This window comes from Microtus pennsylvanicus, chromosome 1 (assembly GCF_037038515.1).
Source record: "Microtus pennsylvanicus isolate mMicPen1 chromosome 1, mMicPen1.hap1, whole genome shotgun sequence".
In the NCBI taxonomy this organism is placed as follows: Eukaryota; Metazoa; Chordata; class Mammalia; order Rodentia; family Cricetidae; genus Microtus; species Microtus pennsylvanicus.
In genome coordinates, this window is record NC_134579.1 from 126042778 (window position 1) to 126059277 (window position 16500).

At 48.3% G+C, this 16500-nt stretch overlaps 1 protein-coding gene across 3 annotated transcripts in view; it reads left to right on the top strand.

The window, feature by feature from the left end:
- Grk3 (G protein-coupled receptor kinase 3) overlaps positions 1–16500 on the top strand; it is a 107949-nt gene that overhangs the window by 56790 nt on the left and 34659 nt on the right. For all 3 annotated transcript variants that reach the window (XM_075983386.1, XM_075983394.1, XM_075983403.1), the window contains 4 exons: positions 3481–3542; positions 7006–7057; positions 9026–9117; positions 10274–10373. In XM_075983386.1, the coding sequence (XP_075839501.1) occupies positions 3481–3542; positions 7006–7057; positions 9026–9117; positions 10274–10373 (306 nt within the window). The remainder of the gene's footprint in view (positions 1–3480; positions 3543–7005; positions 7058–9025; positions 9118–10273; positions 10374–16500) is intronic.

A 16500-nucleotide genomic window follows, 5' to 3' on the forward strand; every position in this document is an offset into this window, starting at 1 on the left:
AGATAGCCCTCAGCTAGTCACATGTGACATTGCTGGACTGTACCATAGACTACATGGCATGTAGATAGCCCTTAGCCAGTCACATGTGACATTGCTGGACTGTACCACAGACTACATGGCATGTAGATAGCCCTTAGCCAGTCAGGTGTGACATTGCTGGACTGTACCATAGACTACATGGCATGTAGATAGCCCTTAGCCAGTCAGGTGTGACATTGCTGGACTGTACCATAGACTACATGGCATGTAGATAGCCCTCAGCCAGTCACATGTGACATTGCTGGACTGTACCATAGACTACATGGCATGTAGATAGCCCTTAGCCAGTCAGGTGTGACATTGCTGGACTGTACCACAGACTACATGGCATGTAGATAGCCCTCAGCCAGTCACATGTGACATTGCTGGACTGTACCATAGACTACATGGCATGTAGATAGCCCTTAGCCAGTCAGGTGTGACATTGCTGGACTGTACCATAGACTACATGGCATGTAGATAGCCCTTAGCCAGTCACATGTGACATTGCTGGACTGTACTATAGACTACATGGCATGTAGATAGCCCTCAGCCAGTCACATGTGACATTGCTGGACTGTACCATAGACTACATGGCATGTAGATAGCCCATAGCCAGTCACGTGTGACATTGCTGGACTGTACCATAGACTACATGGCATGTAGATAGCCCTTAGCCAGTCACATGTGACATTGCTGGACTGTACCATAGACTACATGGCATGTAGATAGCCCATAGCCAGTCACGTGTGACATTGCTGGACTGTACCATAGACTACATGGCATGTAGATAGCCCATAGCCAGTCACGTGTGACATTGCTGGACTGTACCATAGACTACATGGCATGTAGATAGCCCATAGCCAGTCACGTGTGACATTGCTGGACTGTACCATAGACTACATGGCATGTAGATAGCCCTCAGCCAGTCATACCTGACATTGCTGGACTGTACCATAGACTACATGGCATGTAGATAGCCCTCAGCTAGTCACATGTGACATTGCTGGACTGTACCATAGACTACATGGCATGTAGATAGCCCTTAGCCAGTCACATGTGACATTGCTGGACTGTACCATAGACTACATGGCATGTAGATAGCCCTTAGCCAGTCACATGTGACATTGCTGGACTGTACCATAGACTACATGGCATGTAGATAGCCCTTAGCCAGTCACATGTGACATTGCTGGACTGTACCATAGACTGTATGGATACAGATAGCCTGTACCCAGTCGCGTCCTGATGCTGCTGGGCCGTATGATCGATTGCTTGTCATGTCACTCGAAGTTCCCACAAGGGAGACAAGATACAGCATTAAGTCAGATTTATCTTCTAGAAACAACAGTGACTGCTCACAGTAAAGAGTTTTGCTCAGCTTTTAGCCAGCTGGGGTGCTGTGCTAGATCAGGAGTAGAAGCCCTGCAGTCCAGCTTCCCTCTAGGCTGCCTCTTCTCATGGCAGGGGGCTTGAGGCCGGAGAGTTGAGGGCAGGGTACAGGGCTTATTCCTTAATAACTACCCTCTCATGAGAACTGACCAGAGTCCCGGGAGAACTGTATCAATGCCTTCTGAGCCCTTCGGGGCACTGTCCACCTCCTGCCCACCAGTACAGCATCACCATGCTGGAGACCAGGCTTCCAATATATGACCCTGGGAGACATATGCAGCCACACTCAACCCTTGGCTCCTTCCATATTCAGATTTCAGCCTTAGTGACAAGGGAACAAGGTCTCTGTAGGCGAGTTCCAAAGACTATGGTAGAAGTGGCCCCAGGGCACTCTCACTTAGAAGACAGCATCCTCATAGCCTAGTGATGAACTGGATGAATGGCAGGACGGAAGGACTGAGGACCATCACCTAGTGAAGTCACTTGTAGCTTAGAGAGGAACACAAGTGTGTTACAGTAAATACAAAGCCATCAATTAATATTCCGTGTGTTTGCCAGTCTGGTTTGGAGAGAAATAAATTGCATCAGTGCATTTGTAGGGGGGTGAGGGGCCTAGCTGGTGGGTGACTGAAACATGCTAGGCCCCAAGCTCTGCTGGCAACATTCTTAAATCTCATTTGCTAGATGCAACTATCCCTTCTTATAGATTGAAGAAACTGAGGACCTAGAGGGGACGTGTGCTCTCACCCCCATGGCTGACCACTGGTTCTGTCTCCTTTCACCTGTGGGCATGAGCCGTGGTTCTGAGCAGTGCCTGACACAGCCACCTCAGGACAGAAGGGTTTGTTGGGGCTCACAGTCCACGGAGACACAGCTCTTGTGATGGGGACGGTGCGAGGGCAGGAGTCCACAGTCAGGAAGCTGCCTCTCACATGATGGTGTTCCCCACATCAGGATGGCTCTTCCTTCACAGACATGCTGAGAGATCTGTCTCCATGGTGATTCTAGACCCCTCTCAAGGCTGGCAATCAGTAGCTGCCAGCACAGGTTTGATAAGTTAAAATGTGCCCAGATGGTGGTGAAGTAGTCCTAGAGAGGCTTGGCTGCTCTCCAATTAATGGGAAGAATTCAGTGTTCGATAAAATGGAGAAATGAATGATTAATGAACCCACCTGTTCCCTGTGGAGAAAGTCTATTAGAGGAACATGGGGACATGAGTCCCCGCCTGAGCGACCCGCTGCCAGGACACTGTCTGCTTAGTGAAGATGCAGAAAAAGTTAAATTTCCCATCTTCCAACTCATCAAGTGTTATCAAGATATTTTCCCAAAAGTCCACTCTGTGAACTTTGAAGCATGGCCATCCGCCAGCTTCTTGTTCTCAACTGGAGTGTGTGGAGAAGAAAATGTGGCTGCTTGTTCAGGATGATGAAGCAGAGCTGAGGAAGAAGGTAGTTGATCCCCCTGTGAGGAGCCTGGAGTTCTCAGCAGCTCTCCAGGGAACTCCCTACACGTCCCAAGGGCACCCACCCCACCCTACCCCAGAGGCTTCTTTTCTTTCTCCTGAGTACCTTTAGCGCTGAATCTAAAGAAGGTATAACATTAATTAACCACACAGACAATTAGGACAATCAGCTTCCAGTCTTTAAATCTCAGTCCACATGGAAAAGGCTCCTAGCAATTTACAAAGCTTGCTGGGAAACTCACTCACATGGCCCAGTGTCAAGTGAAAACATGCGATCTCCCTTTCAGAAGTCAGTCAGAATTTCAAGATGATGACAGAGGTTCACATAGCTCAGGGCTGGGACCCTCTGCGTGGCTCATGAAGCCAGTTCCGATCACTGAAGAAGTGTCTGTAGCTCCTGAGGAGCTGCTCTGTCCCTGACAATGTGAAATGTAGCAGGAGCTGGCTGAGATAATAACCCTGGGATGAGGGGACAGCAAGAGGGACAAACACAGGGCAACGATCGTCCCCTTGAAGCGTGGTTGCTGACCTCAGGCCCGAGTCCACTGGCATGTGCCTGTCTTTGCTTAGTTCCTGCTTACATGGTGTTTCTTCTCCATATTTTCTAGCCATACATAGAAGAAATCTGTGAGAGCCTTCGAGGGGATATTTTCCAGAAGTTTATAGAAAGGTATGCAGCCTGTGTGTGGATACCTGGTGTTTCCCAGTACGTGCTACCCTTCTAACATGCATTGCCTTAGCCCTCCACAGGCCCTTAGTGGCCATGGCCCACAGCCAGCCTTTGGTCATACTGCTTCCTGAACTTTACGTTATAGCTCCGGGGTGTATGGCTTGATGTGCCCTGGACCCCTGCTTTCTACTTCAGCATGGTCTAAAATTCAGACAGTCTGGGGAACTTCCAGGATTAGAGGGAGGCCTTTGCTGACACAGCATGGTGGCAGTGTTTTATCTGATGTCATATCTTGGGTCTTTGAGGCATGTCTTCCTACTGCGAGTCAAGCCTGGGAAGGGATAGACTATGTGCTCAGAGGTATTGTTTGCATACTTGATGGTTTCGTCCCTCTGGGTTTCCAAGCTACAGAGTAGTGTGCAGTCTTACTCTGAAGCTGCTCAGGGCTCCTTGAGCTGTTTGTCCGTGTACCTCGCAGCCAGTTCTCTGGGCTCCGAGCCCCCGAGAGGCAGCCCCCTGTGTGTTCTCCTCGACCGTGTATGTGGTGATTTATCCTGTGCCCAGTGTCTTGGGAAATTGGCATTTATTTATGGTATCGCAGGTACCAGCAGAAACCTCTGGAAAGGGGCTCAGTGAAGCCAGGGAGGAGTGCACGCTCTGAGCTGATCTTCAGCCTCATTCCAGGCCAGCCCCACTACCTTGATTTCTCAAATCTGGCTCCCACCTCTGAGCCTATCTTACTGTTGTGTGATGGGGTACCGCTTACTCCAGGCTTAGGGACTATTCTGTTCTTTATCTCAAGAGTCGGTGATCCTTCATCATGGAATGCCAAGGGGCATGATTGCCTTCTTGTGAGTGTGGAGTTTGGGTTTCATAAACACAGGCCTTGGGTATCACCAGAGATGCATAGGCAGATGAGTGGGTGCATTCAGGGGTGAGGTGGGATTCCCTGCAAGCTCTGGCGTCTGCGGAAGAAGGAGAAGCCTTAGCAGTGTGGCTGTGGCTCTCTTCTGCTGTGTTCAGGGAGCACTGAGGCTGGGGGAGAGGAAACTGGGAGTGCCGCAGACTCAATGAGCCTCTTGCACTGAGCAGCAGCAGAGTTGGTCCTGGACTCACCCGAGCCGCTCCCACATCCAGGTTTCACCCTCTTTACCCTCCAGGTCCTTTGGCTCTGACTGCCCTGGTCCCTAGAGATTTGCCCTCTGCCCCAGGTATTAATGAAGAACCGTGCCCATGTTAACCCGAGGCAGATACTCTGCTACATCCCCAGGGGACATCTGTACTTCCTGAAGAGGAACTAGTCACAGCAAGTTCACGCTTAGCCGGCAAAGGGTACTGACTATTATTCCTCTTCCTGAGCTGCCAGAACGCTAAGGCTGATTGTAAATATGTCAGATCCTGTCAGACCCAGACTCTCAGAGAGAAGAGTAGGTTCAAGTCATGAGGGGAGGGGAGTCCCAAAGACTGGTGTTTCTGCACAAACCAATGCACGTCTGAACCGTGATTTTAAACAGCCTCGAAGAGACATTAGGAGGGCAGCGGAGACTAAAGGTCACTTAGGTTCACGGGGAGAACTGCTGTGTTTGTGAAGACCACAGGGCTTTGGGTGATTGATATCGGAAGCCTTTTATTCAGTGATCCCTGGAGGCTTTCTCTTAGGATGCCGGTACCTGTGACTTCACACAAACCCCATCTTCCCTTCCTCCTCCCTGCTTCATTCAGAGACACTTGAATTCTGTGTCTTTATGAGGAATCAGTCAGGAGCTAGGTGAGATGCAGTCTTCTGGTCCTCATCGCCCTTCCCTTCCCTTCTCTCTCCACTTCTTTTCTTTATTTCCCCTCTCTCCTGAATCCAAGACTCTATACCTGTTCAATGGACATTCTACCCCAAAGCTCCATTGCCCAAGCCCACACCCCGAGTTTAATACCACATAAAATTCTGCTCACTAATGGATAAGCAAGCATAATAGTACCTGAGTTAAGAAGACAGAGGAAGACATTTCTCCACTGTGTGAATGAAGACAGAGCTTGGCAGGCAGTGGGGAAGGTACCTCGAGTACCAGGGGCTCCCTGCTGTACCCCAAGGCTTCTTGAGAAGCTCAGAAGCCTGCAGGTCTCTGTCCACCTGCTCACCCACATATGATCTTTGCCCGGTATCATTTGCTGGCCTTGGTCTCGGCAGTCATAAAGTGGGGTCGGGAGGCCCCAGGTCACAGGGCTGTTGAAAGGGGTTAATGAGCCGTGTGGATTGAGCATGCAGTGAACACGGGCTCTGTTTGGTGCTCTTAGAGATATTTGTGAACATTGGTTGTCCTTTTCTTTTTGGGCGTTTAGAGCAGAAGGTCTAAAATAGTAGGGCCATCTATAGCTACCAAGCCCATGAAGTGAGATTGCTCCACATTGAAATGTCCCTCGAGTATAAAATAGTAGGGCCATCTATAGCTACCAAGCCCGTGAAGTAAGACTGCTCCACATCAAAATGCCCCTTGAGTATAAAATAGTAGAACCATCTATAGCTACCAAACCTGTGAAGTGAGACTGCTCCACATCGAAATGCCCCTCAAGTATAAAATAGTAGGACCATCTATAGCTACCAAACCCGTGAAGTAAGACTGCTCCACATCGAAATGCCCCTAGAGTATAAAATAGTAGGACCATCTATAGCTACCAAACCCGTGAAGTGAGACTGCTCCACATTGAAATGCCTCTTGTGTATAAAAGAAACTGGGTCTCAGAGGCCCTGTGTGGAAAGAAAGACATAGAAAATCAGCATCCATACACTATTAAATCAAATTACACATGTGGCATGTGACAGCTGAGGGGAGACATTGGCTCTTTCATTTAAACAGTAAAATTAAGCCACGAATGCTGGGTGAAAAAACTTTTAATATATATTTTGGGGTTGTAGGTCATTGCTCCTCCCCCTCCAACTGCTGTGTCTCCAAGTTCATGGTTTCGTCTATAATTACTGTTGCTACAGACATTTGTGTGTGAATACATATATTCACACAAGTGAATAACCCGAGGCCACTTCGCTTTGCTCACGTGCACATGTGTGCAGGACTGACCACTTGGGACCGGACAAACTATGTGGGTGATCATTCTTGGAGGGGACTGATTTTCACTTAGGGTGGGGCCATGTGGGGTGTCTCGTGTCCCTGTTGGCAGGTTAACTGTGCTGGTCTTGTTTGGGCAACCATATTGCTGAGAATTCATGTTTGTGGCTTCTCTGTTATATGTCCTGGTCCCTGGTTCTTACAATCTATCTGCCCCTCTTCCAAGATTTGCCCTAAGAAGCAGGTGCAGGGGTTGTGTGGGAGACCTGTCGGGTGTAGTCTTTGAGAATGTTTTCCTCGTGTGAGAGGCAACACTGGAGTTGATTTCAGCCTGTCCCTTAAGGCTCTTCTAGAACCCTATTAAGTGTTTATGTAACACTTTGGTAATTACTTATATTCTCTTTTAGCGATAAATTCACCAGATTCTGTCAGTGGAAGAATGTGGAATTAAATATTCATGTGAGTACCATCCTTCTGTTTCCTCTGCCCTGATGTCATGAGAAAACGCTGCTTTGTTCTGGAACATTTTCCCCAAGGGTTCTCAGCGCAGATGTCCTGGTATGGCTCCGTGGCTGGAAAGGCGGGCTCCCATGCTCACTGAGAAGCAGTCAGGACCTTGACTCTCTTTTCTCGTATTTGTGTGAGAATGAGCTTATATACATAGGAAAGGCTGTGTTAGGCTGGGATTGGTGGCCCCCGAGTGTGACAGTGACAGCACACCCTAATATGCTGTCTCCGCAGCCTGGGCTCTGGCCACCTTGGGAAGCTTCCTTTCCCTGTCTGCTGTAGGGTATAATAAAAGGAGTAGAATCCTCTGCTGGAATAAAGTTTCAGGGTTGTTTTGTTTCCTTTTCCTTATTTTGAAACTAACAGAAGTAGGGGTTGGGTCAATGGTAGAACACTATTGAGTGCAAGGATTCAGGCCTCAGCATGAGGGACAAATCTCTCTCTCTCTCTCTCTCTCTCTTTCTCTCTCTCTCTCTCTCTCTCTCTCTCTCTCTCTCTCTCTCTCTCTCTCTCTCCACAAAACAGGAAAGTTGAAAAAGTTGGACGCAGACCACCGCTGTGTGTAGTTGCTAGGTAGCACGCCATTCCCTAGTCCGAAGTGTCAGTCATTCCGGGAAAGGACTGGTCCATGGGTCATGTTTGAATGCACAGTTCTGTCTCCATCTCTGCCTTCCTCATGAGGATCTTCTGAAAAACATGGGGTTTAATGGGCAAAAGAATCAATTGTGTTTTGTTTTTCAAGAAAATTTGTACCTAAAGCAGTTCTGTTAGAAGAGGAGTTCACTAAACCTGTTGTTTGTATCCCGTGTCCCGGATGGTTTAAAAGAAAGGGTTTGGAACATACACACACATATACATAGATACACACAGACACACACAGGCATATACACACACAGATACACATGTACATAGATACAGGCATACAGATACACATACACACATATACACACAGACACACACATACACACACAGGCACACAGACACACATGTACACAGATACAGGCATATATATACACACATACAGACACAGATACACACACATGTATACAGACACAGATACATATATACATAGACACACACATACACACAAATACACAGATACACTCACACACAGGCATATACACACAGACAGACGTACACACATATATACACAGATACAGGCACACACATATACATACACACAGGAACAGACACACATATACACACAGATAACATACAGGCATACATACACAGACACAGATACACACGTATACACATATATATACAGATACAGGCACACACACATACACACACACACATATATATACACAGACACAGATACACACAGATATACCCAGACACACGTACACACATATATACACAGATACAGGCACCCCCCCACACACACCTCTTTCCTGGCCCCTGAGCTCTGTAGATGGAGGGAGCACTTGTATAAATGAAGCCTTTTTCTGTGATTCTCTTTTATTTTCATCTGAGGAGTCCTGCCCACAGCCAGCCTCTCAGCATTTCCAGTGAGAAGGACATTTGTCCTGAAACAGATGCTCTTGACATGGACTCTTGTCCACCCCCCCCCCCACCTCCCAGGATAGTGCCTGGAATAGTCTCATTGTCCCCAAACTCTAGGTTTCCTGGTGGCTGAGATCACTATTCATTTTGAATAGGAATTCTACACTCACTTAGCCCCAGGGTCATGGCTTGTATAACCTAAGGTTTTCAAGTGTGCAGAGACAATCCCCTCCCACACTGCAGCCCCACACTGTCTCCATGTCGGGCCTGGTGTGTCACGGGGAGGTGGCCAGGGGACAAGGCTGAGAGGCTCAGGAGTCTCTCCTGGAAGGGGGAGGGACAGCAGGCTGTCTGCACTTCGCTTTATGTGACTTTCTGTGATTTTGGTCTTCCTTCTGTCTTATGCCTCCACAGCTGACCATGAACGACTTCAGCGTGCACAGGATTATTGGCCGTGGAGGGTTTGGGGAAGTGTACGGCTGCAGGAAAGCAGACACCGGGAAAATGTGAGCCTCTGTCTTCTCACCGGGGCCATAAGAGTGCATTGTGGAGGCCTTGCTTCCACAGAAAGAGATAGGGCTTGAGCTTGGACCGTCAGCCTGGCCCTCCACTTGTCAGGGCTGCCGTAAAGCTAACAGGAGCCACAGACAGAGTGCCCACGCCAGGGAGACTGTCCTGCAATTGCTACCTGTCCCTCTTGGAGCTTGAGCCCTATAATGCCCACAAAGGCCCCGTAGGGCTCCTGCTGAAAGTCCCCCCAGGACCAGGGTGTCCCGTCCTCTCCGCTCTTCAGTAGGAGGTTTTATGAAAACCATCCTGGCAATATGTGGAACATCTCAAAAGTTCCTTGTCAGGGAGAAACTATTTCCCATGTACTGAGGGTTCCTTGCCGCCTCAGGAACCCAGTCATTGTAGGATTGCACAGAGAAGACACTAAACTCGAGCATCCGTCTGCTTTCCTATAGGTCATGTGATAGGGTCTCAGTATGTGGCCGAGGTTGTCCTGGAACTGTCTACTAGACCAGGCTGAGATCCGGCTCTTAGAGGTCACCTGTCTCTGCCTCAAGGCATTTCCCAGCAAGCCCAGCTCACACTGTTTCAGTTAACAAAACACAAGCAAGCAGGTTTTCTGAGTCCCAGAGAGTTGAAGCAAACGGGACTGTCACCCAAACTTTAGATTTCTCTCTCAGCTTCCCACTGTTTTACTGAAAGTGCTTCCTGCTTTCCTCCATCTGAGATGGTTCTCGCAAATTTTAAGTTGTCAGTGGGCCCTCCAATTACCAGCCACAGACATGAAAAGTCTATTTATCACTTGAAAGACCACAACATATGCATGAGGGTGGGAGAAGCCAGTCAGGGTCTCCTGCTCCCCGCTCCCCCGCCCAGTATCATGGGGCAGGAGCACACGGTATATATTTCTTTATTAATGTTTATTTATTGTTTCTGCTTCATTCTTTATCTAACTAGCTTCTCTACCCACGTGCTGAAAGAAATCCCTCTGGTGCTGCACAATTTCTTTCTTCCCATAGTGCCAGCAAAATGGAGATTCCCTGCAGGGCACCTGGGTGTCATCTTGCTTTCTTTCAATGTGGTAGAAATATTCCAGAAGTTCATGTACCCTGGTGTAACCAGCTGACTGCACCCTCACCCGTTTGTTCTCAGGTATGCCATGAAATGCTTAGACAAGAAGAGGGTGAAGATGAAGCAGGGGGAGACCCTGGCCCTGAACGAGAGGATCATGCTGTCCCTCGTCAGCACTGGGGTGAGTGGCTGGCCCTGTGGCTTCTTAGCTCTTATTCATTGTTCTTGTCAGTCCGAGCTGATCACAGAGGAGGTTGAACAAGGCTGGGTTAGGGTGTGACACAGGGAGGGCCGGGCAGGGTGGGTGGAGTGTGAGGACAGCACAGCCCCTGTCCTGCAGACCCAGCATCTCCCTCGGAGCCCTGCCCTTCCTTGGCTTCCTTCTTTGTGGCGTGTAGTGCCAGATGGCAGAAATTATAATGAGAAGAACATTTGAATGTCATTTAATAGTTGCCTACACCGTGGAAAGCTAGCCAGAGGAAGAAAGGTTGCCCCCTGTCCTTCATGAGCCAGGTAGGGGGTGGGACTTCATTCTGACTTATTTGTCTGGCAGCGAGTGTTGTCAATCATGGCAGCCTCAGCTCTGGAGCTGGAGATGTGGCTGTGGGAAAGAGCACCTGATGGGCAGGCATGAGGCCTTGTGTTCAATCCCTGGACCACCACCTACAGAAACCCCATATGCCACCAAGTGAGTTGACCCAACCAAGACAGCTTCCCTTGTCCAAATCTATGCAGCATGTGGACATCAGAAGGCTGCGGGCAACACTCAGAGCAGGGCAGGGGTTGGTGCCATGGAGTTGTACTGTGGTGCAGTATCCCTGTCGTAATTGGAGGGTGTCTGATTGTCCCTGTCCAGGCCATAGGTGGGCCCTTCTGACTGTCATCACCGGATTCTATGTCCTCTCTGCCCAAAGGATCTCATCAAACCTTAATGGCTAGTCAGCTGGTAAGAGGGCTGTGGAGACCCAGAGTGGACCCACCGCTTCCAGTTCTCGGCCTCACTGACCCAAGCTCAGTCGTCCCTTTGGAGGCAAAGTGGGTTTTCATGACCAGCTTTTGTTGACTTGTGGTTGGTAATGATTCTAATTTTCAGAGCTTCCAGAAGGACTGTTTGCTATGGAGGCCAAACAGTCATGTCATTTAGGTGACCTGTAGGATGAGAATGGGGCTCTAAATACTCCCTCATTGTGCGCCCCTGCTTTCCAGCTCTGGACATTTAGCTCCATTTTCAGTGAGTTATTTTAAAGCCCCGTTCGTTTTCAAGATGTCATATGGAGAATGTATTATTTTTTTATGTTGGAAGTATACAAGGTCATTTGGTTTGTATTCTTTTAATTTTTTTTTTCAAACAAGGGTGTATCTTTGGTCTGACCTGAAGGGAATAAATTTGAAAATGATGTTACATTGGGCCACTAACGTAAGCTGACTGAAGAGAGCCCTACTTATGTCCAGATACTGATCTGGAGGCTGGTTAATGGGGGTACAAGTGCCTCAGCCTGGAGAGCAATAGCAAAGTGACTTGGGATTGTCAGCGTCTAGTTCTGCATGGACACCAGACTACACTCCTTCTGGCGGCTGCTTGACCCCTGGATCAATGAGGCTGGCAGGTAGTGGATTCCGAGGCAGCACCAGCCTATCCCTTTTCTCTGTTACTATGTTACTCCTTCTGATCTGTTTCACAGCACGTCAGTGGTAAGCACTGTGGGGCTTGAACTAAAGCCATGAAAACTAACCACTTACCCTGGGGGAACAACTGAGCTCCAGACTAAAGAAATCAGAGGGTCTGGGGGAGACGGGGCTTCTAACGTGTGGCAGGGGAGGGGCTTCCTAGGTGTGGCAGGGGAGGGGCTGACCACAAGTATTTGTACAGTCTCACAGTACTTTGGTCAGATGCCCAACTGTCACATGTTGCTGTTAGGCTCTCGACCCTCATGCAGAGATCAGGGAAGGCTCTGGTGGAAGGTGCAGCTTTGGTGAAGTAGCTGTGGGTTTTCCAAAGCATGAACTTGAAAGCAGGCAGAGATCATCACCAGGCTGTGTTCTGAGGCTGTGAGAAACAAGGCTTACATAAAGGATTTGAAAGACTCAAACTTGAACGGCTTGCATGTTGAGAACTTGATGGTCAGGACTGAGGCTGGTTAAAAAGAAGAAGAAGAAGAGGAAGAGGAAGAGGAAGAGGAAGAAGAAGAAAAGAAGAAGAAGAAGAAGAAGAAGAAGAAGAAGAAGAAGAAGAAGAAGAAGAAGAAGAAGAAGAAGAAGAAGAAGAAGAAGTAGTAGTAGTAGTAGTAGTAGTAGTAGTAGTAGTAGTAGTAGTAGTTCCTGCTGGCTGGAACTGGGTTGACGGGAGCCTGTACCTGGCACTGGATGAAACCGCCTTCTATGGAGCAATGGGGATGCTCAGGGACCAACAGGTGTGGGGCTTCCATCACGGTTGGCTATCCACTTCTTTGTGGCCTCAGGCAAGCAGTTCCCTATTCAATGGGCTTGGGCTTGACTTCCTGGGCTTTGAATTAAGGAAGTGAGGCCTGCTGGTTTTTTAGAGCCTCATCCTAAATCTAAAACTCATTCATTTTTTTACTAAAGGCCCTTGCTTTCTCGGGGAGACACAGCCAGCCTCTTTGCAGTTTTTCACGGCTGTCATTAGAAGAACTACAAGCCAGCGTGTCCCAGAATCTTCCCTGTAAGGTCCTCCAGTGTCCTGGGTACAGTTCCCCACCTAAGCTTGGAAAGACCCTGGCCTTACTGAGTTTAGGGTCCTCTGTTCCACTGAGCTGCCCCTTAGATCACAGGGCAAGTTTTAGGGGAGCACCACTGAGGATTAAGGGAGAACTGTGGAGGAGAATAAGATGGTGTCCCCAGAAGGTCGTGGAGAGATCTGGAGAAGCATGGGGTGGGGGGACTATGCTGGCTTGTTTTGTGTCAACTTGGCATCTGAGAAGAGGAAACTTCAATTGAGAAAATGTCTCCATAAGATCAGTCTGTACACAAGCCTGTGGAGAATTTTCTTAGTTAGTGGTTGATGGGGGAGAGTCCAGCCCATTGTGATTGGGGCCATCCCTGGGCTGGTGGTCCTGGGTTCTATAAAAAAGCAGACTGAGCAAGCCATGAGGAGCAAGTTACTAAGCAGCACCCCTCCATGACCTCTGCATCAGCTCCTGCCTCCAGGTTCCTGCCCTGTTCCTGTCTTGTCTTCCCTCAGTGGACTGTGGTCCAGGATACGTAAACCAAACAAACCCTTTCTCCCAACTAAATCTTGGTCATGTTGTTTCATCACAGTAATAGTAACCCTGAGTTAAACAGGGTCCAGAAGGCCATTGGCTCACAGGAGGATAGCTCTGTGCTTCTTGTTCTTGAGGGCACACAACACTTGGCATCAATAAATTCACCATCTCAGCAGAGGACCAAAAAGGAAGCTGTCGTTCATCTTGACCCAGTTTTCTCTAGAACTTATGAAAATTAGTCTAAGTTTGTACACTGCCTCTCTGCCTCCGTGGTGTTGGGATTGCAAGCACAGGTCGCTGTGACTAGCTCTTTAATGTGGGTTCTGGAGATCCCACTCAGACTGTCTCGCTTGCGTGGTGAGAACTTGCAGATTAAGCGTCTACCTAATACCAAGGTTTTAAAGAAGTTTTCCTGTGGAAACCTTGGCACCTTCTTTGGATTTTAATAATTCACGATGTTGAGAAAGTCTATATTGTGTGGATAGGCCGTGTTGTGGTTGCAACCCTCTAGTGGTGAGGTGTAGTTGGAATTTTCTTTGGGCCACCTAAATAATGTCTCCTAAATAGAGACACAGAGACTTAATGAATTGTGAAGGCCCAGCCACAGTTTAGACTTGCCCACTAGCTCTTTTAGCCTAATTTAACCTGTTTCTCTTCAACTATGTTTTGCCTCGGGTCTTTAGTTCTGTATGCCCTACCTTCCTGCTTCCTCCGTATCTGACTTACTGGCTCCCAGTGTCTCCCTGGTGTCTCTTTTTCTTTTTCCTTTAAAGACTAAATTCCTCCTCCTACTTACTCTCCGTGCACAGAAGTCCTGCCTATACCTCATCCCTCTTTCTTGGTCATTCAACTTTTTATCAGAAATCAGGAGCCTAAAGCAGGCAAGGTAAAACAGAAACACATCTTTACATAACTAAACACATCTTTGCGTAGTTAAACAAATATTCCACAGTGGTGAGGACATGTGAAGAACCTGGACTTGTGAGTCCTGCGGAAGAAGAACAGTCATGAGGACTGGTCATCAGGAGAAGCAGCCTTGTCAGGAGTCAGAAGTCCTGAAGTCACCCAAGGCTTGGGACACCAGTTCCCTGCCCAGGCCATTCCTCTCCTGAGCTTTCACAAGCTGGCTAGCTCTGCTGTTAGCCCGACCTACGTGTGACTGAGTCTGCTTCTCTCCCCCCGAGAGCACGAGGTAGCCTGTGTTGCTGCACATGGCACTTGCTCGATGAGCTGGACAGCAGGGTTGGCGGGAGCTTCCCCAGGACCAGATCCAGCTTGAGGCCATCTTCTAGACAGCCCCTGAGCCAAGAACGGCTCATCCCTTTCTAGATGGAGGAAAAGGACACAGAATGGATGGAGGATGCTGTGCATGGTCTGCAGAGCCTGAGCTCCTGTCTAGTGCTCCTTCTGCTGACTCTCCTCAGGGGACTTCCTGGGCTGGGAAATCCAGCAGAGCTATGCAGCAGCTCTTGCACCTGTGGCACAGGTGGGCCCCCGACTGTCTGCCTGGTGTGGAGTTGCCAGGTCATGGGGTCAGCAGGTGATGCACAGTCCAGGTAACAGCTCCAAACAGCTGGTCCCGGCTTAGCACCTAGGTGTCTGAACAGTAGTGTTGGTACAGAGTGTGAGGCCAGGCCATACTTTGGCTTTGTTGTGCAGATGCTGTGCTGTCCAGCACTAATAGAAAACACTGACCCTGCCTGTTGCCTTTTATGTTGCATTTATTGCACTCAAGTGACCATCTGCATGTGTGCTCACTGGAGAGTTCCTTCCTCAGTTGCATTGTTTTGTGCTTGAACTTAGGCCATGCCGTCTGAACTACATTTACCTTATGAGCAGTTCTGTGTGTGTGTGTGTGCACACCTGTTTGTATGCATGTGTATGTATGCTCCTGTATATATGTGTATACCTGTGTGTATATGTATATATATTATATGCACTTGTGTTTGTGGATACATGTGTGTATACCTATGGATACTTATATGTATATGTATGAGCATACCTGTGTGTATCTGTGTGCCTCTATATGTGTGTACACATGTGTATACACGTGTATTTATATAGTATGTGCTCCTATGTTGTAGTAATAAGGGAGCGGCGGCGGGGCTGCGTCCCCAAATACCCCAGCCGCCTGCCCGGCTCGGCTAGCTTATGCCCCAAATAATTACACAGACACTGTATTCTTTTAAACACTGCTTGGCCCTTAGCTCTAACCCTTACTGGCTAATTGTCACATATTAATTTAGCCCATTTCTAATCATCTGTGTAGCGCCCCTAGGTGCGCTTACCGGGAAGATTCTAGCCTAAGTCCATTCTGGGTCGGAGCTTCATAGCGTGCGTCTTCCCTGGAGCAGGTAGCATGGCGTCTCTCCTGCGTCTGCTCCCAAGAGCAGAGCTGTCGAGTCTGACCTCACTTCCTCTTCCTCCCAGCGTTCTGTTCTGTTTACTCCACCCATCTAAGGGTGGGTCTATCCAATGGGCCTAGCAGTTTCTTTATTGCTTAACCAAGGAAATCAACAGATTGATATATGACACTCCCCCATCACTTCCCCTTTTTCTGTTTAAACAAAAAAGAAAGGCTTTAACTTTAACATAGCAAAATTACATATAACGAAACAGTTATCAAGTAAAAATTACAATAATCTTTATCATAACTAAGGAAAACTATAACTATAACTAACTTCATCAAAGACTCCAGAAAGATACAATACTACATAAACAAACAAGAAAAAAGCAACTTTTAAAACTCTAGAAATGACAGAGACATCTTGCTGCCTGGACAGTCACCCAAAGTTCCTCTGTACCATTGGGGCATCCATCTTCAGCCTTCAGGCCCATGGTATCCAGCAGACATTTCCGTAAAGCAGGAAATTTCAAAGGCAGTCACTATCTGCTTGTCCTGAAGAATGTCTCGCAGACTCTTTCATGAATCAGGAACCCCGAAAGATCATCTCACCTTAGGCAAGTTTAGTAGTCCTCTCTCTGCGGGTTCTCTGTGTCCAGTTTATGCAATAGTCCAGGCAAGAGCAGTTTCTTGCCCAAATGGCTATCAAACTCCATAACGAGCCTCTTCGATGCCCATCTTCC